The sequence below is a fragment of the Megascapheus bottae genome, chromosome 9 (assembly GCF_031878675.1).
Source record: "Megascapheus bottae isolate mThoBot1 chromosome 9, mThoBot2.hap1, whole genome shotgun sequence".
Taxonomy (NCBI): domain Eukaryota; kingdom Metazoa; phylum Chordata; class Mammalia; order Rodentia; family Geomyidae; genus Megascapheus; species Megascapheus bottae.
This window is the reverse complement of record NC_143517.1, coordinates 13,188,270-13,215,047: the sequence shown is the minus strand read 5'-3', so window position 1 is coordinate 13,215,047 and position 26,778 is coordinate 13,188,270. Positions and strand designations below refer to the sequence as shown.

General features: G+C 36.0%; 1 protein-coding gene across 1 annotated transcript in view; it reads right to left on the bottom strand.

Annotated features, from left to right (window-relative positions):
• The window catches only part of Nkain3 (sodium/potassium transporting ATPase interacting 3), a 518,782-nt gene that overhangs the window by 262,894 nt on the left and 229,110 nt on the right, over positions 1-26,778 (bottom strand). The window contains exon 2 of the mRNA XM_090338872.1: positions 2,988-3,125. Coding sequence (XP_090194998.1) covers positions 2,988-3,125 — 138 coding nt within the window. The remainder of the gene's footprint in view (positions 1-2,987; positions 3,126-26,778) is intronic.

Genomic DNA, 26,778 nt, shown 5'->3' with positions numbered 1-26,778 from the left:
TTTTATGCCCTTGTGATCTGAGAGTGTGCAGGGAATAATTTCAGTGTTTCTGATTCTGCCTGGGTTTGTTTTATGCCCTAAAATGTGGTCTATTTTGGAAAATATTCCATGTGCTGTTAAAAAAATGTAAATTTTGTTGTTGCTGGGTGAAATAATCTTTTTAGTTGATTTTCTTAAAGCTGATTATCTTTGGGGATTCTGGAATCTAAAAAGTGCTTTTCCATGGATATAGAATCAAGATGGCAGAGAGGGACAAAAGGAACAAATATTAGGGAGAGAAGCTTGACAGCTCAATGTTGAGAACCCATAAAGAAAGAGAGACAAACAATGAATAAATATATATAGAGAGAACAGCCATCACCTTCTATGTTCTCAATGGTTCTTTGCCTAGTAGAGAAGACTTAAAGGTAAACAAATGATCGAACCTGAACATGATTAATCACTAAAACAGACCAAAAAATGTTACAGCTGGGGCAAATAAACTAAACAAGGTGATGTGAACAAGAGGCTAGAGAGGAAGAAGGAGCAGAGAACACATGACCTATTCATCCTTAAACGTCTCTCCACTGGAGTAACACCCTCCCCAGCCCTCTAACAATCCCTCTACTTCCAATTTTTCCAGTCATTCAACAACCTATAGAGAAATCTGGATCAGGATCCTGTCTTCTCCCTTTTATCCAAGGAATTTGTTCTAGCTATCAAGGTCAAGTATAGTACAACAGTCAGTGAATGCTTATGAATTCCTATTATATGTTCTGTGTTGCTTCCTGCTCAGAATCTCCTCTACCACTTTTCCCCTGTGAATTCTCACTCAATCACATTGCATATCTCAACTCCCAGCACTTCCACAGAGCACTTTACCCTGCTACTCCTCTCTAGCTGTCACATTAAACGCTGTATTTCTTCCTTTCTATCACTAAATCACAGTTGTCCTGTACTCCACATCCAACACAATGGTAGATATTTGGTAGTAAATAAGCTAAAACATTTTAAATTCAAATAAAAAGAAAAGGGTGAAAATTATAAGAGGGGAAGGTGAATGAGGATGAGAAGAAGGACTGGAGGAAAGAAGGCAGGAAGGCAGAAAGTCAGAAAAGAAAGAAGGACAAAAGGTTCTTGAGATATGAATTTGGTCACATGCATCAGAAAAAATTCTTCTGACTATTTGAAGGATCCATGGAAGCATGGTAATCCATAGTTTATGAAAATGTAATGACACATTAGAAGGGAGAAAGAAACAAGTAGGATATATATCAATCAGAAAGAAGGCAGGAGCCACAGCTAAGGGAGTAGTTATGTAAAAGTCTATGTAGAACCAATATTTCAAGGGTTAAATCACTAGGACCAGTTAATGTGTCTAATAGCTATCTCCAGTATCATCTATGGAGGTCATTTTTTGTGGATATCCTCAATTTTAAGTCTTAGTCTAACAAGAATATGAAATAAAATAAATGTCAGTGATGGGTACTCTACCAGTATTTAGAATCCAATAGAAATTTGATATTGAAAACCTTTCACACAGGAAGTCCAATGCCTTTCCAGCAATCTATGCAGAGGTTCAGTAGTGATTATTTTTAATAGAATGAGAGTACAGAAGAAATTGTTCATTTGTGCAACAAACAGAATGACATGAAATACTCCTGGGGCCATGTGAATGGCCTTGTTGATCAGTTAAGGTCACCTCCACTCTGCAATAAGAAACATCAGGAGGCCAATTTTGAGATTCAAAGTTGAGAGCTAGTACATTTCTGAGGAATTGTGTAACTTAACATTCGTCAACAGATTAGACAACATGAAAATGGAAAGATGGCACAGTTTTTTTTAACAGTTTAGAAAATAGATTTATTCCTCAAAATGTGAGATTAGGCAATCATAAATATACACAAGAAAAATACTTATATCTTTTAAAGAGTTTCCTGTTGATTTACATATGGTTTAAATGTGTTCTGGGAGGGTATAAATGTTGGGAATTCGGTTTCCAGAGTGACAAGACAAGAGAAATTTTAGAAGGTGGGATGAACTAGGATTACAGATCAAGATGGCACAGTTTTGAAGGCATGTATTTTTCTAGTCTTGTAATGTCACTGTATTGTATAAACATTTCAAAAGTCTACTAAACAACACTTATTTATCCAGGCTTGCAGAGATTTTTATAATATATTAGTATTACTGCTATTTTAATTACTTATATTGCTACTGCTTATTAGGTCTCACAATTTTCTAACACAGGTAACTTAAAATACTACCCTTTTTAAAAGAAAACTGACAACCAATTATGATGAGTAACTACTGTTATAACTACTATGAATATTAGGTTGTGGGTAACATGATTGCATTTCTTAAATTGTCCAAGGAGAGAGAGAGGGCTGACCATGTTTGGTATAGTTTGCAGGAAGGACTGTATTTCCAGTTTACCATGACAAAATAGAGAAACATTAAATAACAAATAGTATGAAACATATGAATGGTATATCAGTAAATCAGTAACTATCTTTCAATACAAGTATTTGTAATGTTCTTGTTTTAAATTATGGTCTCACAAATGTGAGATTAATCAATTATATTACATAGATTTGTTTTCTAGGGCTTCTGAGAATGCTATTAGAGGTTGATGATAAGTTGGTACAACCAGACATTGTTAATATATATTGCATGGCATCATGACCTGTATTCACACCCTACATTGAGCTTCCATGTAAAACCAGCATGTGGTTGTGCTGTGTCACACTATGCCATCTCAGACTTAAGAGTGCACTACTTTGTACTCCCTGTAGAGCAGTCATTGTGCTATCTGATCTACAGAAGAACATTTCTGACTTTGAAGGATAATCTGACTTTGAAGGTTAATCTGAGTTTGAAGGTTAATCTAATTTGAAGGTTGGAGCAGTAATACTGCCTCATCTTAGAGGGTATCAGTTTAAATTATTTTCTTTCTCTCAGAGAGATGTACTTTTCATATCAAGAGACATGAGAAAAGTGAGACTTACCACCATGATGTATCGAGGTCTGTATTGAATGGTTCCAAATAAACCCAATATGACTACTATGATATGTAGGAAATTTCCAAGAATAGGAGCCCATTGGAAGCCAAGGAAGTCAAAGATCTGCCTCTCTAATGCTGAAAGCTGCAATAAAACAATGAGTTCATTAGCAGATGATCTGAGCAACACTATGCCATTTTAATCACTGTTTCTCTGCTGAAAAGATATCTGGATAATCAATTTCAGACATACTTATGAATACCATTATCAGTAACTTCTTGTTTTTGTGGTCCTGGAAATCATATCTAGGTCTGCATACCTAAACAAATACTGAAGCATTGAACTGTTTCCCAAGCTCTTATCATTGTAATTTTAGAATCTATCATGTATTTTTATCAAAAAAACAGACTGTGATAACTTTGAATATTGTGACTTCAATAATAAACAGATCTCAAAAGTTAGATATAGTCCTTATATTATTTTCACCAGTAGGAAATCGGCATATGTTACCCTTAATTTTCCATTAGTTCTAGTAAAACTCATTAGTTTAGTACATGCCTAGAATAATAATTACATAACCAGAATAATACCCAGGAAATTCAGACTTGCAGTGTAACAAATGCTATGATACTTTTATTGGGAAAAATCTGATGAATTAATCCTTGCCTTCTTGTATGAAGTATATATATATATATATATATAGATAGATAGATAGATAGATAGATAGATAGATATTGACTGTTAAGATTTGAATCTGAAATGAACTCTCATACTTAAATGTGGAAGGTTTGGTCCCTATCTATGAATGTTCAGAGGCAGGGACTTGGGATGTGATTGGCCTTACTCGCCTCAAAGTTTAATCCACTGGGCGATTCATAGCCTAAGCGCTATGAATGAGAGGTGGTGGTGGAAGCATCAGAAGATGAGGCATGGATGGAGGAAGTAGGTCATGGAGGGCATATACTTGAAGGGTCCATTGTGTCCCTGGATCTCTCCTTTCTTTGTTATTTCCTGGAGACTATGAAGTAATTACCTTTGTCCCCCTACATCCTCTATACTCTCCCAGATCCCATTGACCATTCTGCTTCCCTATGGGAAGCAGAAACATGGAGCTAGATGACCAACACCTAAAACCTTGGTTACTGAGAATCAAATAAATCTTTCCTCCCTTAGATTGATTTCCTTAGGTCTGTAAGGATGCAGTATTGGAACACTAACACAATAAATGGAATCTATTTGGTATCATTTTTCCTTTTGCTAGACTTGCTGCAGATAGTAAGTAAATACTTTTCCAATATGAAGATTCCTTGTTTTAAATTTAAGCCTCAGATACAAAAGTGAAGTTCAACAGTCCCTTTGAGACAAGTGCCATTGGTCCATACCTTAATTTTAGCCACTCAGTTTCACAGCCAGTCTGAGCAGGAAATTACTGGCACTCTTATTTCTAATCAACTAGCAAAGATGGAATTAGAGGTTTGGCCAAAGTGGTAGAGTGCCAGCCTTGAGTGAAAAAGCTATATGAGAGCATGATGCCATGAGTTCAAACATCAGTACTGGCATACATACACACACAGACACACACAGATACACACACACACACACACACACACACATCAAATCATCTCTTAAAATTACATTTTACTCAGATTAGGTAAAAGCCTTTCTTAATACTCAAATAAAAATGATGGATCCATTATAATTTAGACATGCTATATAGTTTATGATACTTATATTCTATTTAATTACATTTTAATTTCATGATACCAAACTATTTGTGAACTATTTATGATTAAACAGATAAGCTTTAGATAGCCTAATGAATACCAATGCAGTTATTATCATGTACAAATGGCACTTTATATGCTATATCTAAAAGTTTTACAATTCCACCTGCTGTTTTTGGACACTAATCACAAATTTGGGGCATTTTTCTAGGTTTCTTTTGATAAAACAGTAATTCTGCCAAAACAATTCCTGTGATTAGCCATACTGATGATGCTAGAAATGGCTTCTTTACAATGAAAATGGTACCCTAGGTATTTTCCTACTTATGCAGCAGGTGTATGGCTGAATAGTTTTACTTTCCGCAGACAGAAAGAAATATCCTCTGTCCACTAAGTGCAATTCATTTCCATTAAGATTTGTCTTCAGCAAGCTGTAGAGGGAAAGGAGAAAGAGCTAATGACTAAAAGACAATCACAGTGGACCTACATCCATTTCACGGGGATTTCCTCCTGATCAGGGTGATTTTTCACCATCTCCACAGATGCACCAACATGGTAGACACAAAATAACCAAAGTATAGTGTTTTCAATCTCTGCTTCTGACTCTAATTAGTTTCCAGGCACTTTCTCCTGAAAAATGCAACATTTTATTTATTGGCCTATCACTGATATAAATATGCACTTCCTCCCCCGCCCACCCATGTCTAAACAGGACTGATGGGGGGAAAAATATAGCAAAAGGCAATTCATTCTCAAAATGCAAGCCTGTTTTAAAAGTGTCATGTATCACAAAAATCATTAAAGTGAACTTTTCAAACAGAAAAATGCACCCCAAACCATTTCCTCTTTTTCAATCACATTTTTTAAAAAAGCACATGAAACACCCATCCTTATTATTTTTTACTATTATACAAGATACTCAAACCCTATTCTCTAGGATCCTAAAAATAGATTTTAGGTATGTTGCCATAAAGGCACAGGCAGAATACTGTCCAAAGTGGTGAGAGAGCAGAAGTGATTGGGCACACCTGTAATTCCAGCACTCAGGAAATTGAAGCTGGAGGATAGTGAGTTTCAGATCATCTCAAGATACACAGAAAAGTTCTGCCTAAAAGGTAGGAATGGGAGAGGGAAAATGCAAAGAACCAAGGTCTGTTTGTAGAATGTATTTTTCAACACTGATTCTCATGTCAGTATCAACAGCATCTAGGAAATAGTGACCGCATCCAAGGAGCACAGGGAGAGAGTCAGTTTATTTGTGAAATGCGTATGAATAGAAAGCAACCCATTTCAGATGGCAGTGGAAGGACTGGGGATCCCTACAGAGATTCTATAGGCTAGAAGGGAATGACTGAGACAACTGAAGTTGGGGAGACTTAAACAAAGGTAGAAAAATCAAGGAAGCGTACAGAAAACAAGACTCTCCAGGAAAGAAAAAAAAAAACAATCACTAAGTTGAAACACAAGAACACTAGCTTAAGTAACAGTGAATGCATTTCTAAGTGAACTCTAAGATAGGTACAAAGTGGAAGCTATCAAGACATGATGCGGGGGGGGGGGAGTCTCCTTTTCTACTGAGCGAAAATAAAAGCTATCAGGTATGGTGGATCTTGTGTGTGATCCTAAGTGAATGCTGAGACTGGTAGGATTGTGGTTTGAGGCTGGCCTGGGCACACACAGGAGATCAATTTTCAACCAGTAGCAGAGTGTAAAGACAAAGCTGTCATCCTAGTTAAACCAGAGTCTGAGATCAAGAAGACTGGAATCCCAGGCAAGTGAAGGTCAAGATATTGATGAGGTAAAATCTCATTGAAAAACATTGAGTGTGGTGGTCATGTCTCTTATCACAGTGACCATGATGAACATCAAATATGCTCAGGCCAAAAGCAAAACCATATCTTAAAAATAAGCAATACAACCCAGCAACAGTGACTCACATCTGTAAGACTGGCTAATAATGATTGTGGTTATTAGCCAGCCGAGGCAGTTAAGTAGGCAAGACTCCTATCTCCAATTAATCACCAAAAATGTCACAATGGTAGAGAGATAGTTTTGAATTAAAAAGCTTACAGACAGTGCCCAGGTCCTGAGTTCAAGCCCCAGGACTAGCACACACTCATGTACATGTGTGCACATATGCACGTACATACATGCATACACATCAGTACAAAGAACTCCAGAGGCATAGCTCAGCAATAGAGCACGGGCCCTCACAAGACCCTCAGTTCAAACTCAGTAATCCACCAAAAAAAACCCCAAACAATTAATTAAATAAAGTGACAACACAATCTTAATAGAATTACAGTAAAACAGTAGGTGTCCTATGAATCCATAGATTACTATGTTTCATTTGGTAGCTTTTATAACTACTTTTAATGATTACTCCAAATTATGAAAATTAATTTATACTGAATTAAATTTTTATACTTCTAAATAGGTTTTTGTACATCTTAGCTAGGTCTATGAGATAAGCAAACAAAAGTAGAGGAAGGGAACTCATTTTTAAGTGTCTTGAAGAACTGACAGTGAGAACAGCAAGCTGCTTTTTGCTTTCATTCCCCTTAGTTGTTTCCCCAGCTCACTAGGGACAAATGCAATAAAAAAGATGGAAACAGGGTCACTTGTGTCGTGGCCATAAGAAAGTATTTGCTTAAACCATAGTCCCACAAGACTGAAATTAAAGCATATTTTTTGCTACCCTCTTCCTGGAAGATTCTGTCTTATGTGGTAAATATTTTAATCACAAAGGATTAAATCTTTCTATGATGTAAGTGTTTGAAAGTTCTAATTAATGTTTTCATTAGCTAACTTGATACTTCTTAGCCCATTTCAAAGAAGCTCTGGTTGACTGAATTGGTTTTCCATTTTTCTTTCCTCTATTTTTTTGATCAGCAATGAATATTCTTCCATTTCTTTTGTTTTTAGCATTATTAATTGAACAAAGGGATGCCCTTATGACATTTCTATCTATTTATGAAATGTATTGTGATCCTGATAATCCCCTCTTTATGTTTCCTTTACCTCATCATTCCTTACCTCTTCTGTGTCTCTAGTAGTCTCACTTTCACTTCCATTTCATTTTTATCCCATCCTAGGTTCCACATTTGAAAGAAAAGACATGGTGCTTGTCTTCATGAGACTAGCTTATATCACATAACAGTTCTACCTGTTTATCTGCAAACATTATTTCATTCTTTTTGTGGCTCATAAAGCTCTATTTATATACATGTTATGAATGTATACATGTATGTATATATACAACACACACACACACACACACATATTCCTGTTTTTTCTACGCATTTGATAGACTAGTAGTTAATTCCATAACTCCACTATTGCAAATAGTATATCAAACATGGGCGTGCAGGTATCTGTATAGTAAACTAATTGATTCTTTCTGGATTATATAAAGTTTTATCTTTCATGTCTCTGTATACTGATCTCTACAACGACCAGACTAATTTACAATCTTACCAGCAGTATCTAAAGCACTCATTTTCCTAACTTCTTGCTTTCTGTTTGAAGCAGATCTCTTTACATTTGCAAAATCCATAGGCAAGCACCTCCGTCAATACTTAACCTGTTCTAAAATCTCTTATCTATTCAGTTCCTGAGACATTTTCACACAGTGTAAATGATAGCCAACTTTTTTTTTTCTAGTCCTGGGCTTGAGCTCAGGGCCTGAGCACTGTCCTTGGAATTTCTCAAGGCTAGAGCTCTATCACTTGAGCCTCAGCACCACTTCTGGCTTTTTTTAATGTATGTGGTACCGAGGAATTGAACCCAGGTCTTCGTGCATGCTAGGCAAGCACTCTACCACTACGCCAAACTCCCAGCCCATGATAGCCAATTTCTACATGCATAGAAAAGGTTCACACTGACTACAATCTTATATTTCAAATTAGTTGGAAATTTTATCTCTTGTCTGAAGAAAAGATCAGAATCATTGGCATTCAAAAACTCTTTGCTCAAGACACATCACAAAAGTCCTAAAACTGCTATTTGCCGCTGCTCTATACCAGGCACATTTCTCAAGAAGTTTTTTAAGTGTCTATAGACAGGTGACAAGATTTAGGATGTGCCAGTCTTTGGCATGGATTGAGGAGTTCTGAGTTTGGTTTTTAGTTAATAAAAAGACATTAAAGACCCCATAGTTCTGGATAGGTTTATATTACTTTTGGAAGGAGTTAAATGGCAAAGGGGATACCCGAAAAATCAGAAACCAATGACTTAGTGATAAAATGAAGTTAGATGAAATTTAAATGTTGTAATGTGTTATCAATCGTCCTAATTGCTGGACATCTAGATGCCCAGAATCCTGAAAAGCCATCAGTCCTTACGTAGATGTGTGGAGCTAGAGTGCTCAGGCTAATTCTCAAAGAAGGCAATTTAGCACAGGAACATTGTGGAAATACTAAGTAACCCAAGTTCAAAAGACAATTATATCTGCAAAGTGAATGGTCAACCAGGTCAATTAGGCTTACATGTTCACTCTGACCAATGAAAACTAGCAGAGTAGGTATTATTAAATCATTAAAAGTGGAAAGAAAAATTATAGTTTTGAAGTTGTGTTTGGATCCCTTATGGAAGATCTTACCCAGTATCTGATTATAGATTCCAAGTTGAGCCGTCCTCATTCTTTGATTTAAAGAAATTAAGACCAAGTTCTATTGGTCTACTGTGGACCATGCATTTTAATTGTATCTCACAGTAAAGAGCTCAGAGCTTCCCTGCTGCTGAATACTAGTCAGAAAGATCATTCCTCCCTGTCTGCTGCCATGGCCACAGAAATAAATGTCAAGTGTTTTCCAAAAAAAAATGTACCGAACATAAATAGAATAAGTCAAATAATAGGCAAGGACTGGGCACAAAACATCCTATAAAGTCTGTTAAAAATAACCTTCAGGTTATTTACAGTCTGGTATTGTTTTACTACCCAGTCCTCTCATATCAAGGTTCCAAGCTGTGAGGTTTAATTATGGGAAATTAGACACTTATAATTGAGTAAACATCAACAATATTGCATTTTGCCAGTAGGTGCTTATCAAAGAAAGTTTTTTCTTTAATTTCCCTAATAGCATAAAACAAATCATGGCCTCAATACTACAATATGAAATCTCTCATTCCCTCTATCATACTAACACAAGAATACTATGGATACAAATTTTCCAAAATGAAGTCGAAAGTATTCATCTTTTAATGTTTGCCTATGGGTCATTTGAGCTCTTAAAAGGGTCACTTACATCATTTCATTTAGCTTCTAAGTACTCTGCCTTTCAGAAATTATCTCCTGACTCCTCCAACTTAAGTCCCCCTCCTTCCAACTCCCAAATGCAAGCCACCCTTAAGAAAGGCAGCTACTGACTATGAGTAGCATGACTTAGAAATAAAGGAACTATTTTAGCAAAAGCCCCCAAATGCCAATTTGTTACAGAACAGCGGCTGAAGATTGAATTTCAACCCTCCAGTGGAGCCATAATAGATTGGAGAGCACTAATGTTGAACCCCTAGGCTGAGTGACCTATACAATCCTATCAACAGCTGGTAGGAACAGGCCTGTTGTGGCATTTAAGACTCCCTGTGGTGATGTTACGTAAATGGCAACCCAGCATGAGAAGACAGAGGAGAGGGTTATGGGCCAAAAGTTTCTTTAAAAGCCTTTTCTCTTTTTATTTGTAGTAGACAACACCTACAGAACTGTTACTCAAAACAAAAAAAAAATAAGTATTCTTTTCTACAAAAACTACTTGATATTTTTTGGAATGAAATGATATGTTTGCTGTTAAAAAAAATTAAGTATAGGGGCCGGGAGTTTGGCCTAGTGGTAGAGTGCTTGCCTAGCATACACAAAGACCAGGGTTAGAGTCCTTGGTACCACATACATTGAAAAAAGCCGGAAATGGAGCTGAGGCTCAAGTGGTAGAACTCTACCCTTGAGCACTGTCCTATGATTTTTTTCAAAGCTAGATAAAAATTTCGAAGCTACTAAAGTCTTCTCTGTAAAGAAAGACACTCGTATCAATGTTTAAATAATAAACAGTTGTTGCTGTTAAAGTAGCTTAACATAATAAATGGCTTTTGGGGGGGGTTGTCTTTTCCATTCTTTTCTCCAGTAGCATTTTTATCTTATTTATTTAGGAAACTAACTTTATGGTAAAGGTGATGTACAAAGAAGCTACAGCTACATAAGTCAGGTAATGAGTACATTTACTTTTGAACAGTCATCCCTTCCCTCACTGTCTCCCACTTTCCCATTCCAACCTCCCTCCCCCACCTCAAGTTGTATAGTTCATTTCCAAGATCCCGTCTAGTGGGTTTCACTGCCATATTGGTTCACCTTTTGTCACATTGTTTCTGTGCTTCCCCCTCCCCTTCCCAAACCAGGTAAATCTACTATCTTTTCTAAGTTCATTAACTGTTTTAATATATCTCATTACTGTTCCAAATCTGAGGAAGGTAAAACTCAGGCAACACAATCCTCTGTACTTATTGTAGAATGAATGAAAACTTGAGACAGTGCTTGTTTCTTGTACGACTTGGGGGCTTATTTCCTTCTTTCCATATGTACTTTTTAATGGTCCCTATGAGCCACCTTAACAGATCATCTAAATCCAATGCTTTTCTCCATGTTGCTACTTTATGGACAACAGAATTTTGCTGAAAGAACCACCACAGATCCTTGATCAACTTCTTAGTTGTTAGTTTCTTGGATGTAAATGTACTAATAGGGTAATGAAAGAGAAGCTGTGTGTGATCTTCCTTCTAGATCTCTTAGTAGCAGGTGAATGAAGTTCACTTTTTGAGCGCTGATCCACACAGACAGGAACTGTTCATACCGTGAGCTGGCATCTTCTGTGCATTTGCTTGTAGTGACAATCCATATTTACAAAGTCTTTTGGAGGGGTAATGTTTTGTCTCACAATTTTATGGGCAAAGTGTGATTAATTACTGCTCCATGCTTCATTCCAAAGCAAAGTTAAAATTACAGTAAAACATCCTACGATGCTCATGACCTATGTGTCAGAGTCTTGCATTTGAAAGAAAAGGACTAATGAGTTCACAAATCTATCTCCATTTCTCATCAAGTTAGAGACAGTTCACTTAGTGATACACATTAATCTGGTATGTCATCCATTTCCATAAATCCTGTTTTAACCCTTATCTTACAGAGATTCAGAGAAAGCTTACACAAAGAAGAAATTCAAGTAGAGAGAATTGTAATGGGCATAGAAATCATCCTCGGTCGGGATATGGGGTCTACACCATTTACACAATAGTCTGATTCTCTTTGCAGTCTTACATTAGTATCTACATTAATTAAACATTTTATTATACTATGTGTATTGTTTTCATTGGCATTACTTTATTTGTGCCTCACTCATGGATTTTGGTTGGTTTTAATCTTCAGTGGCAAGCTTATATTAATAAGCAGTTCACACGAAAAAAATTAAACAAAATAAAAAAATAGCCACCACCAGTAACATGAAATTATTCCACTTCTCAGGGCCGTTTTCTTGCCAAATACATTGAAAAATTCTGGGCTCCATATGTACAATAAACCCAGAATCATTTCAAGTTGAATAGAAGAAGCTAAAACTGATGGAACTATGAGGTAGTGATTTTCCTAAATATTGTTTCTCATTTTGTGTACTTTCATTATAACAGCTGAAGTTGATAATCCAGAAATGAAGTCCCCAAATCTTCTATCTCTAGCCCAAAATCTAAGAAAACTTTTAGAAAGTAATCAGTCCATTTCTGGCAAATATCACATACAAAACAACAGGGTCTTCCCTTATCCATGCCAAGAAATATGAAGTGGGACTGAATCATAGGCTTTAAACATACAAGGAAAAGATAGTATCAGAGAAGACTAAAAAGGAGCTGAGGTGTTCATAACTGCTGAAATATAAAGAGCCTCATGTATCCTCATGTTGATAGTGAAGACCATGTGATGAGCTTGAGCTTTCATTGGTACCAGTTGTAGGGATGGCATAAGATGACATATGCTGGAGAATTAGGGATTTTCCTTCCAGCATAAGTGCCCAAAGAGACTACAAGGAGAGATGAAACTTCCCTGTCACCCAGCACTACTGAAGAATATCTTATTACAAGTTCCAATGGATTCTGAATGTGAAATGTGAATTTCTATCTCCACATGGCAGCAACATAATGAACCTCATCTGTATATTACTGGAACTTTGTCAGGAGGAAAGAACAGTTAAGAGAGGAAACAGAAATATTATCTTGAGTCTCACAATATATAAAGCCAAACAAAAATGTCCAGGTTTCAGAAAAAAAGTTTCTTACTCTTGTCATGAAACCGAAATGTTTCTAAATAAATTGGGAGGGGGAAGCAAGGACTCGATGCCAATATTAAGAGTAGAAAGGTCTTAAAACTCTCTGATAAAGGTTTTCAAGCAGCTCTGTTAAACAGAAAGTTCAAGTAAGCAGAATTAAAACAGAGGAAATAAAATTGAGGCCCTGGATTCAAATTCCAATACCACCAAACAAACAGAGAAGTTTTCTCTGAACTTTTACATCTCTTATCTCTTAATTATTTTTCATATTGTAGTCTGTGCAATATCTTACAGAACATTTTTCCATTTATTTTTTCCTTCACATCTTTAAATCTATTAAGTCTATATACTGCATTTTATTTTAAACCTTATTTATATTTTATTTTGTAATCCAATTTTTTCCTTTTTTAATGCTTAATTAGTTTCTTTTCCATCTGCAGTCATTTTTGTATTTCTTGGATCATATTTACTTATGCTTGTTATTTATTTTTCCATGTTTAATAACTTGGTTAATTCAGCTGCTCATTTTTTTATTTATACTTATAGGATATTATTTTCATGTATGAACATTTGACTGTGAATCTAATTTCTTGGCACTTTGTCTTTGAGAAATTTCTGTTATCTGTTGTATACATTTTAATTATAAAACATCTTTTTAGATACATAATGAAATTATTAAAATAGCCAATCTAAATAATGAGTCCACCTGATTACCTGATTGCTCACCTATCCTCCCTCTACATTCCTCCCATCTTTTCCCTTCCTTCCTTCTTTCCTACGTTCCTTCCTTTTCTCCTTCCTTCCTTCCTTCTTTTCTTCCTTCCTTCCTTTCTTCTTTTTTCCCTATGTTCCTTTACCTATTTTACATTCTTAGTAAGGAGATTCTCTCTTTGGAAAAACATGGATTAACTTAAGGACATTGTACTAAGTAAAATACATAAATACAGGAAGGAAAATTCTATATTATTTATGTGTACACCCTAAAAAACATCATTTGTAGAAACAGCATGCATGTTGACTGTCTTTTTGGGATTTGGGGTGGGGGGTTGATTGGGGACAGTCTCCAAGCTCAGTCTCAGTCTTGCCTGTCTAAGGTGGCTTTAAACCTTCGTCCTTGGATGTCAAGCCTCTAAGTTTATAAGCATGAGCTACTGTCACCTAGCTGTAGGATTTGCTTTAAAGTTTTATTTACTTTTGATTTTAATTTGTGCTTACAGGGAGCTCAAAGTACTAACATTATAAATAGCTAAGAGGTATGAGTTTAGTTTACCAATCTATGTGAAGAACACCAGAATACAAAAAATTATTTCCAGTCTTTTCCTTCTGGTACTAAGCTGTCAGACACAGAGATTTTACTTATCTTCTGGAGATGATTTTCTGTTACTTTACTTTTTATTTGCAGATAGTTTTTGAGTTTCCGGTTTTATAAATAAGTTCTATTACTTAGTTTGGGTGCTTCTTCAGAATTTATCTTTTCTTGGTCATTCTTTCAATTTTGGAAACTAAAGGTCAAGCTTTGAATTATGTAGCTTATTGTTAGCTCAATTACACAATAAACCTTTTAAAAATTTGCCAATCAGAGTTGTTTTGAATATTATCCATGTAGATGAAAATTATTCTATTATGAAATTGTTATACTATCAAGATATTGTCCAAAAATGGTTTAATTAAGGAACAAACATATGCACTCTATTATATGTCCCTGCTATGAAATCATGAAGAAACATCTTTTACAAAAAATAAATTTACTTATGGGCTTTGTTAGGAATTTATTAAAGTAAGTCATCTCTAAATTTTGAGGTGATATACAGAAATTGTGTCCACCAAATTTCCATTAGTTGATATTGTTATATAATGTTAAACACTGGAACAAACAAGAGAAGAAACTCTCTTTCACAGTAGTGATCAAAAATCACAAATTTACATGAATAAATTACATAATTTTGGAAAGTTCTAGATCAGATTATAGTAACTAAAATATGCTTATTATAAGAGGAAAACATAGTTCATACACTAGGTTTTTAATAATTTAAAACCTGCTTCAGCTTATATTTGCATAGATTAACAAATATAAAATGAATATAAATGTTATGCATATTGCAAGTGTGCACTCAATCAAATAGCATTCTCTTTTTCTCTTCAGAAAGAAAAGATAACTTTTTCTTTTTCATTTTTTTTTTTTTTGCCAGTCCTGGGCTTGGGCTCAGGGCCTGAGCACTGTCCTTGGACTTTCTCAAGGCTAGCACTCTACCACTTGAGCCTCAGCACCACTTCCGGCTTTTTGCTATATATATGGTACTGAGGAATCGAACCCAGGTCTTCGTACATGCTAGGCAAGGACTCTACCACTACGCCAAACTCCCAGCCAAGAAAAAAAAAGATAACTTTTTAAAAAAGGAGTTTTCTTTTTTTTTTTGTGGGTTATGGGGCTTGAACTTGGCCTGGGCACTGTCCCTGAGCTTCAGCTCAAGACTACTGCCTTACCCTTGAGCCAAGCCCCACTTCCAATTTTCTAGCGGTTAATTGCTGATAAGAGTCTCAGGTCCTTGTGTTCCCGGGCTGGCTTTGAACCTTCATCTTCAGATCTCAGCCTCCTGAGTATCTATGATTACAGGCATGCTCCACTGGGCCAGCTAAAGAAGGAATTTTCTGTGAAAATATTCGGTACAAATCCAGCTATAAATTATGGGCACTTTAGTAGAGTAAATGAGTTTTGATGTGAGCTGGATAAGGTTAAATGACTGGTTTGTCAGATAGCAATGGTAATAATGTAGTTCTGCAACAACTTCACAAAATAGTAATTTATGGCTTCTCAGTGTACACACTACCATTCTTTCCTGAAATGTTGAACTCCATATAACTTTTACACAGAGGGGGATTTGAGTCTGTTTTTTCTTTGTCTCTAGCACCACCACAACTACCACCATCATCTGTTTTCCCTGTTATAGTCATCTCTCCATGGCAACACATATTGATTTACCAGCATGATTGCAATTGTATGACCAACTTCATGGAACCATGCACTGCCAGCCACAAATCCAGCAATTTTCTCTTTCTACCTCTCCTTTCAGAGCTACCTCTGGTTGGTTGTATTACTGCATTTTAAGGCACACCATGTCGTGGGGGAAGTGGCATTTTAGAATGAAAGGTGCCTTTTATCACAGTATCCATCACAGGGCCAGAACTTTTCCAGCAGTTCTTTTGTGAACTTAAGACCTGGCTGACAACTGAAAGTGTACATACTTGTCATCAGTATTAACTGAGAATTCCACGTACCGAAGCTGACAAAAGAGAATCAGGGGAACTGGCATCAAGCTCAGAAATAGTATGTTTCCTTTTCCACTTGTCCTCCACAGGACATCTGGGATCCTGTTTAATAAGAACTGGATGCTCCCTCAGCACCAAAAATAACAGTCATAACCACAGAAAATGTGAGTGGATTGCTCAGAGTTGAACTATGAGTTAGAAAATTCTATGGCTGATCTCTAATGAAAAGAAATCACAAATCTCCCCCAGCAAGACAGCATGAGAACCATATTGTAAACAACCTGGGAAAATTATGGACTGGTATTTTTCTAAAGGAAAACGACAGTCTGTTAGGTCTGCCTGTAACCTAGGTAACTGGCACACCTAGGGGCAGTCGGAGGTCCTTCAGGCTCTGAGATAGCTTCTTCATCTTCTGAGGTCATCTAGATCATCCTCTGTGGTCACACTTCCTTCCGGCCCTCCCCCTTTATAACCTCTCACCCAACCATAAGCCCTCTCTAAACACCTACATCTCCTGTGGTTGGGGAATTTGGTTCTCCAAAATAAACTTTTCTGCCTGAACCCTGTGGCAGTCTCCTTTCAGCAAACCCTTGCAGGACGAATTCAATAGCTGTAGATTAAGTAAAAAGCATTAGGTGCTAAATAAAGGTATAAAGGGTATAATGGAAAGGTCAATAATCAACTACTTTGATATTTAACATGTAGCAGGACTTGATCAAACACATTTCCAAGAAAGGTGGTCATAAAGGTTATTTTTCCACCTAAGTATAGTAGAAGTAGTGACATGACATATGCTTCCCAAACATTATTCGAGCCAAGAATGAAGAGTAAAATAAAATGTGTGTACACATCTTCATATCTCAGACATGAAAACTAATCTACCAATATAAAAAATAAATGTGTTTTAAATGTAAAAATGACTAGATAGTATAATGATAAATTCCTATTGTCTGGAATGGAGTTCAGGTTATAACCTTATTTTCTAAAATTCTCAGAAAAGTTATTCAAATGTACCAGGGATCATGTCCTTGCATCTGTTGGTGTGTTGAACTACATTAATTGACTTACATATATTGAATCAACTTTGTTTTCCTTGGATTGAATACCATTTGGCCATACTGTATTATTATTTTTGGTTAAGTATTGAGTTTGGTTGGCCAGAATTTTATTGAGAAGTTTTGCATCAATGTTTATCAAAGGAATTGGTCTATAATTCTCCTTCTTTGGTGGGTCCTTATATAGTTTTAGAATGTGTTGTGCTGGCTTCATAGAATGAGTCTGATAGATACTTTCCATCTCAATAGATACAGAAAAAGCATTTGACAAGATTCAATATCTTTTTATGAGTAAAGCTCTGGAGAATCTAGGAATCCATGGAACATTCCTCAATACAATAAAGGCTGTCAATGAAAAACCTACAGCCAGCATTATGAAAGGTCAAAAACATTCCCTTTAAAATCAGGAATGAGACAAGGGTATCCACCCTCTCTATCCCTTATCCCCACACAAGAAAGCCAAATGGAATTAGTAGTATAAAAGTCACATACCAAGTGGTGTTTCAGTTCAAAAGAAAAACTAGGATTATATTCTTGAAGGCCAAAATAAAAGGTGGAGCGGGCCGGGAGTTTGGCCTAGTGGTAGAGTGCTTGCCTAGCATACATGAGGACCTGAGTTTGATTCCTCAGTACCACATACGTAGAAAAAAGCTAGATACGGTGCTGTGGCTCAAGTGGTATAGCTCTAGCCTTGAGAAAGCCTAAGGGTAGTGTCCAGGCCCTGAGCTCAGGGCCCAGGCCTGGCAAAAAAATAGGGAGCTTTTGCAATAAAGGAAAACAAGAAAGAGTGCTAATGACAGTAAAACTTTATTTATGTGATTGTTTTTAAGTAAATAATTGATCAAAATCTGTTCTGTGGGTAAAAAAAAATCACAACAGGGACAGGAAGTTGAATCATCCATAAACCACGTTTAGATTAATAATTTTATTACCCATTCTTTTGTATTTGTAATACTGTAAATATATTACAAATGTTAACAAAATGTATTATTACTTCCATCTCCCCTCTTCCCTTCCCTTCCCTTCCCTTCCCTTCTTTTCTTCTCATTTCTCTTTTTCTTTCTTCTTTTCTTTTTTGGTGGTACTGGAACTTGTTCCAAGTTCTTGGCCTTTTTTTTTTTTTAGAATCATGTTTCTAATACACTATTGTATATTGAGGTAGGGCTGGATTTGTTTATAATCTTCCTGCTCACACCTCCCATAGCTAGGATGACGGCCATATACCACCCTGATTGCAGACTTTGTCTGTGTACAGTACTGGCCTCAAACTGTGATCCTCAGTTTCTTTCTCCTGAGTATTTGAATTGTAGGTATGAGCCACCATGTCTAACATCCAGCTCTTATTTAATATAGTATAGTTCTAAAGTGTTACAGTCTTCACAATTATTATCTTCTCTAATATATTTTATTTCCTAGGAAGAACATGCCATATTTTATTTGTTTATTTCAGTAAGAGTATCTTTTCTTCCTAACATTCACTGAACACCTGTAGGTGCCAGGAACTGTTTGGTGCTGGGATCCAGGGATGAAAAGAATCACAACTGATATTCAGAGAAGTACAATGATCACACATATAGAAGGGACACAGGATGTATGAGGATATGAACACTTCAAGTTCTTATTGTCCCTGTCATCCCACTCCTGGCCAAGAGAAGAATTAACCTGAATCATGATCAAACTATCACATTACAACTGTAGAACATAATTGGCCATTATTTCTTCAATAGTGTCACATTTGACAGATTTCTATGTTTCTGTGTTTAGAGTTTAGCAAAATATGAAGCATGTTTGAAACATTAAAGTGCTGAAGATATGTTTAGTTCATTTCTTAAGATTCAACTTTCAAAAAAAAAGATTCAGAAGATTCAACTTTCACCTTAGGTAGTTTACTTTATGAAGTCATGGTTAACAAAATTATAATCTGAAAACTCTATTAATCTGTCACATGTCATGGGAGAGATTGAATTTCTTTCACTTGTTTGCAGATAAACAATCAAGAGGGCATGGAGTGGACAGGTTTATGAAATAATCAATGCACAGAGTCACAGGCCAACAGAAGTTGTGTTTTTATTCCCAGATACACAGGAAAAATTTAAAACACAGGGCATGGCATATTCAGACTGAGTTGTGTATCTGTATCACTGTTTTTTTACTTAATTTTTTTTGCCAGCCATGGGGCTTGAACATAGGGCCTGAGCACTGTCCTAGGACTTTTCTCAAGAATAGAGCTCTACCACTTGAGCCACAGCACCACTTCCAGCTTTTTTCTATGTATGTGGTACCGAAGAATCAAACCTGGGTCTTCATACATGCTAGGCAAGCACTATACCAATAGGCCAAACTCTTGGCCCCTGTAACACTTTTTAATTTACAGGAAGTATGGAATCCTGAATTGGACTCAGTGATGCAAACTTGTAATCCTTGCTACTGAAAGATAGCGATTAGGGGATAACAGTTCAAAATTAGGCACAAAGATGTTCTGAACGCTTCATCTCATCTGATGTTTGAGTATGGTGGCTTTCATCTGTTTTCCCAAACATGGGAAAGTACAAATAAGAAAATCACAGCTCATACCATCCTAAATATAAAGTGAGGCCATACCTCAAAATTAACCAACACCCGAAGAGGCTGGGCATGTTGTTCAAGTGGCACAGCAACTATGATTCCTTGAGTTCTATCCTAATACTACTATAACCAAAAATGAATGTGAAATCCCAGTCCTCTAAGCAAAGCACCTTAGCTCAACCTGCTTTGTAAAGTAAACACATCATTTGGTTTTGTCTTGCTGGTAACCTGAAAAATAAATCTGTCACATTTATTTGATTTTATTTAGTTTTAATTTTAAACATTTTTTAATTCATCCATCTATTCATTTAAATTAAGCATACTATTATAAATTTATGAAGTATGTCCTATGATCAAGAGGTAATTTGTCTATTATATAATATATAAGTAATATGCTATATTATGTTATATGCACTTTATAGTATAGTTGTAAATGATAAGTTGGTCCATAACCTCCATTACGTCAACGAAACTACTGGTTTTCATTACATTTTTCCAAGTATTTCTTCTAATTTTCAACAATAACTATATCTCTTTTTTCAACTAGAGGCACATGAGAGTGTGTAAGACATGAAATTTTTTTGTTTACTACTTTATAACTGGTTACAACTTGCAACCAGATTCTCTTATGATCTATCCTTCATCAAGCAATAAAATCTCTAGAGTAGATTTCAAAGCCAAAAGTGGAGGTGTGACTTAAGTGGTAGTGCATCAGCCTTGCTTGGAAAAGAAAGAAAAGGCCCAAAACCCAGACACTAATTTGAATTCTCAGTATCAGTATCAAAACAACAAAACAGTACCAGCATCAAAACAAAAAATAAAGCAATAACCTGGATGACCGAAAACTTTTAACCATTATCAAAATGAAAGGAGTACTCTGTGATCTTCTCTTGGCCCTATATCTCAGGTGTGCCTCAATTTCACATGTAGACATCTATCCTTCCAATACTTTCAGGAATAAATCTTTATCTAACTGAAAAATGTAGATTTTCTTAACAACTAAACTTTACATTGTTTAATTAAAGGCAATAACAAAACAATGAAAATTAAACTAATATTAAATCAAGCAGAATCCTTTCACATTAAGACACACCTTAACATTTTTATACAGACATACCTCAAGTTAATGTTTGCATTAATTTCTGAGGATTTTCCTCTGCTACAGATAACTAGGACATAATTGAGCAGTGAATAGTTTATAGGGTAATGAATGCTATGGACAAGCTCATCTTTTGATGAATTTGTAGAATAATAGGCTATTAGGATGTGGTGTCTATGTGACATAAATAGGTCTTTCAATGATTTGGCTTTTCTCTGACCTCCTATTCATTTATTTTCTCTCCCTTTCTCTGTCTCCCTCTCTCTCTGTCTCCCCCCTCTCTTTCTCTCTCTCCCTCTCTTTCTCTGATCTCTCTTACCTTTTAGTTGTTTTAACTTATGAAAATGATTCCTGTTTATCTTCACTGTCACACATCATGCATTGTTATGACAGTGTATGTGATAACTGCAACACTGAAAATGGAAACAAAGGCCTTGCATATGCCAGGACAGACTTTACCAATGAAAATACTTTTTGCTCCCAAGTTAAAAGTTTAGAATTTTTTTCATTAACTCCTCATGGCATGTGAATGCTTCACTTGTTGACTCTTGATGGTCATTCTTACCCGTTCTTCCTATTTTCCTTATTATTCTTCATATTTCCTCCCTTTTACTGCCTCATCCTTCAATACTTCTTTTCATGATCTAGTAGGCATATGTTCTCCCCTGTCTGCCTCAGGGCCTCATAAGACTCCTCTGCCTTAGGCTGGCAAGGATTGACTGGAGACCCTACCACTTCTCCTACTGCACACAGAAGGGGCAGGCTGCCACCAGCCTTCATTGCCTTATGCCAGGAGTTACAACTCCCATCTCTGTCATTACAGAGCTCAGGCCAGGAACAGTTTGTATAATAGCCTTGAAATTCTAGTATTCATTTATTTATTGTCAGTATTGGGACTTGAACTCAGGGCAGAGGCCCTGTCCTTGAGCTTTCTCAAGGCTAGCACTCTACCACTTGACCACACCTCTTCTGGATTTTTCTGTGTTTGTAGTACCGAGAAATTGAACCCAGGGGTTCATGCATTCTAGGCAAGTTCTGTACAACAAGGCTACACTCCCAGCCCAAAATTCTAGTTTTTTTTTTAAGTAGACTCAAACTATGCAACCTTTTATAATTACTAAAGACCTGGAGTATAAATTTTTATCCTCCTCACCACCATATTATTGGTCACTAGCTTTTCAATTTTGAACCAAAATGAATAAACAAGGAATCATCATAAAACAAGAATATAATTTTACTGAGAATGATGTGCTTTCTTTAAGATGTCTTTTTTCAGTCACTGTTCTTTTTTTGGCAGACTGAATGCCTGAGGCTGGAGGAAAGTGATGATATTCCATTAATAATGTCGTGAAGAAGATATACCAATAGAGACTTCTCTAAGACAGGGATGAAATCGCCATATTACTAATGTTAGAAAATCCTGGCAGCTCAGAGAAAATGCAGATCACTAGGGACACAATCAAGTCATTAAAATTTATTTGATGGTAGCAATTGCTGGTATCTCTTTTGGGCACAGTTGTACCTCATTAACAGGCTCATCCTGTGAGCCTTTCTCCAGTGAGCATCTCAATCCATCTTCACACTGTAGACAGCATAATGAAAAGGATTGTCTCTAGTGCAAGCTCAGCTGCACCAGGTTTCCACAAATCTACTTGCCTCCATGGCACCACACATGAGATAATAGAATATTCATTGTTCACATAAAACCATATGCTACATTGGCAGAAGTCCCACTGTTCAATATTTAACACTGTGTTTGGTCTCCTGGTACTCTCCATCAAAATCCCAGGGACAACATGCAAAGTGCATGGCAAGCATTAAATATCAACAACTGTATTTCCTTCTCTCACCAACATATTTTTTCAAGCTTATGTTTAAATAGGAGTGAAATTATACCAAAAATTTTATCCAGAAGTTCTCTGAAGACTTATTGTTTAACATAGGGTCTGGCCTATTCCTGACCTTTCAAATTCATATGCTAATAATGATGAAGTCTTTGGCATGGTGAAAAAAGATAATACAAGCAATGGACCAAGTGAAAAAGATAAGAGAATTAGCTAATGGTATAACGGGATGAAAACCACAATAGGTTACTCCTTGTTCTATCTTACTTGAGAAACAAGCAAGTCTGCAATGCTTTTTGTTTCCATTTATTTATTTATTTATTTTAATTTATTGGTCGAGGTGATATATAGGGGGTTACAGTTACGTTCCTCAGGTAATGGGTACATTAGTTTTTGACCATTGTTACCCCTTCCTTAGTTTTCTCCTGAGTTTCCCTCCCCTGTCCCCTCTCCAGTTGTAAAGTTCATTTCCAACAATTGTCTTGTGAATACCACTTTTATATTGGTTTCTCCCTTTGTCCTTTGTCTCATCATCTTGCTGTTCTCCTTTCTCTTCTCTTCCCTTCCCTAATTCAAACAAATAAATAAATGCATATATTATACACCAGGTACCAAAGACAGATAAAGTAACAACAGGGGATAAATCATAAGGGAAAAAATAAAACAAAAGAGAAAAAAAGTAACTTTCACATAGTACATTAGAAACAACTCTTAATATAATACCAACATGCCAGGACTTCAGTCTCTCATTATGTGTTCCTGAGATCCACAGCAGCTCTGAAACTAGTTTCTATGGCTTTTAGATAGCCAATGTACTTTGTCAGTACTCCTCTCTCCCCAACTAAAGTGGCTTTTCTGTATCCACTATCATTTTGCTGCACAGAAAAGGAATGTGGTTTCAACTGGAATAGTCTGGTGACTCCAGTCTGATTCTTGAATTCTGTTGTCAGCTTATAACGCATATGCTTTGTGGTATTCCTTCCTACCTATTGTAGACAGAGGTAGGAATATGTTAAGGACTGGAGGCAATGCATGCTGGGGAATGTAGCTTTTCACCTGATATACAAAATGTCAGACCCCAGCAAGAGACTATTTGTCTTTTTGCAAAGGATCAGATTTGGATGAATGCTCACTCAAGACAATATATATCCAAATAAGAAGTAGCATTTTTATTCTGTGCAGATTGGTAACATTTTATTCAGTACTCAGTATTGGTGAAAATGTGAAGAATTTTATATGTATGCATTTTTGGTTAAAACATATACTGCCTTTTTGGAACACAATTGAGTCTTCCATTAATATTAAATATTCATAGCTGCTTGATTGCATAATTCTACTACTAGGAATTTATCTGACTAAAAGAACATTTTCACATACCTATGTAAATATGTTTATGTACAACAATGCACTCAGCCATGTTTCAGGTGATGGGAAAACCTAGGAACTATGTGTCTGTCAGTGAGGAAAATTTTGCATTTCATTACCCATAAATTCCTTTTGGTTATTAAAAAGAATGACATAGATTCAGATCTTCTGAGTTCAAAAGTATGCTCATTTTAAGTGAAATTATGTCTTAACCACAATTCTTGGCTTGGTGCCTAATGTCTATCACCCAATTGTACCGGACGTATACATAGAAGTATTGAGGTTCAGGCCATCACAGGTATAAATGGAAGATTCTGTCTCAAAAATAATCAAAGCAACCTGCACTGGTAGCATGGCTCAAATGGTAGAATGCCTGTCCAGCAAGTACAAGACCAAGAGTTTAACTCCAGTGCCAGTACATACATACTTAATCAAACAAGCCAGAGTTAAACCATAGCATATGTCAACTGAATTTACTTGACATCTACTAAATGTTCATCCACAAACTACGGATCATATCTTTATTTTATTATTTTATGGAACTTTCTCCCCAATAGATCATATTTTAGATCATAAAACATACCTTAATAAGAATTATACTCATAAAATTAGAGCCCAAAAGGGGGAATATTTCAATAAATAACATTAAAATCCAGAGGATTTTAGGAATTACTTAAAAATTTTATAATTCAATTAATTAGAACATCTAGGCCAGACATGAAAAGTTAAAAATATAAAAGCAAATATGAAAGTTGAATTAAAAGACAACAAAGAGCCTGGTGCCATGGTTCTACATGACCCTGGCTCACATGTATAATCCTCACTACTCAGGAACCTGACATGTGAAGATCCTAGTTTGAAGCAAACCAACCCGGGAAAATCCATGAGTCTCATCTCCAATTAACCACCAAAAACCTGGAAGTTCAATTATGGTAAATGTCAACCTTGAACAAAAAAGCTAAGAGACAGTTCACATGCCTCTCAGGCTCTGAGCTCAAGCCCCAGTACAAACACACACACACACACACACACACACACATACACACACACACACACACACACACAATATAAAAGAAATCAAATGCATTAAGGAAACGTAATGTAACCAAAATTTTTGGTTCAATGAATTTGCTGCTCAATTTTGTTAAACTTTAAATGATTCTCAAAATATTACATGAAATAGGTTTGGAAGGAACACTTCCAAACTCATTCCATGAAATCAGTTTAACTCATGCCAATATTAGGTAAAGAAACAACCAAAGCAACAACAAAAACCCCTGTAGTGCCACATCCTTGCTAAACACAGATGCAAATATTCTCAAAAATAATCTGCAAACTGAGTGCAAAAGCATAATTAAAAGACACATACAATAACTTAGTTTCATTCCAGAGACTCTAGGATTGTTCCTAGTATTTACAAACTAATGAACATAATACAGAGACACACCTTTCATGAAGAAGTGTGATCTTCTTTCAGTACATGTATAAATTCTTCCAGGTGTTTGTCATAAAGAGATGTTTTAATGAATCCGGTGCTTATTAAGATGATTCTCAATAACGGTGGTAGATGATTTTCAATAGAGAAAAGCATTTGATTAAATACAGCATCTTTTCATGATAAACACCTGGGAGAATATATATGTTATATATACATATATATAAAGAAGATCATATTTCTTCATAAAGGATGTATACAACTAATTCATAACCAACATCATAGTGAATGGGGAAAAAACTGAAAGCACTTCCTCTATCATCAAGAAAGTGGCAAGAACATTCACTGTTACCACTCCTATTCAATGTAGTTCTTAAAATTTTAGTCCAAGTAACATTATAAGAAAAATTAAAGGGATACGCATACACTAGAAGGAAATACAATCTAACATCTAGAAGTTCCTATGAGACTATACTAAAAAATTTTAGACTGATACATATTATAAAATAACTGGTTACAAAATCGACCTGAAAAATTCAGAAGTGTTCAGGTTGGGCATGATGCCTCACTCCTGTAAGCAAAGCTCATCAGGATGTAACACTTGGAGGGTTGCAGTTTAAAGTCAACTGAGGCAATAAGGACCCAAGACCCCATTTCAAACTATAAAAAGCTTGGGGACATGGGAAGCTAAGGACACAAATAAAAAGGAAGCCTGAACACATGCTTGCAATCCTATCTACTCAGGAGAATGAGCTCTGAGGATGACCATTCAAAGCCTGCAGGTACAGGAAAGTCCTTGAGACTCTCATCTCCAATTAACTACCAGAAAAGATGGAACTCGAGTTTTGGCTCAAGGAGTAGAACAATAATCTTGAGCAAAAAATCTCAAGGAGAATACCTAGGTCTTGAGTTCAACTTTCAGGAACCCCCTCACTTCCCACCAACAAAAAGAGGAAAAAAAATTAGGCATGTTGACATATACATAAATAAGAAAATTGCAACACAGGCCAAAAAAAAAAAACCCAAGATACTATTAGAAAAACAAAAAACTAAAGCAAAAAGAGGCAAAGGCATGGCTTGAACTGAAGAGGATTTGCTTTACAAATACAAGTCTTAAATTCAAAGTTCAGTATTGACAAAGAA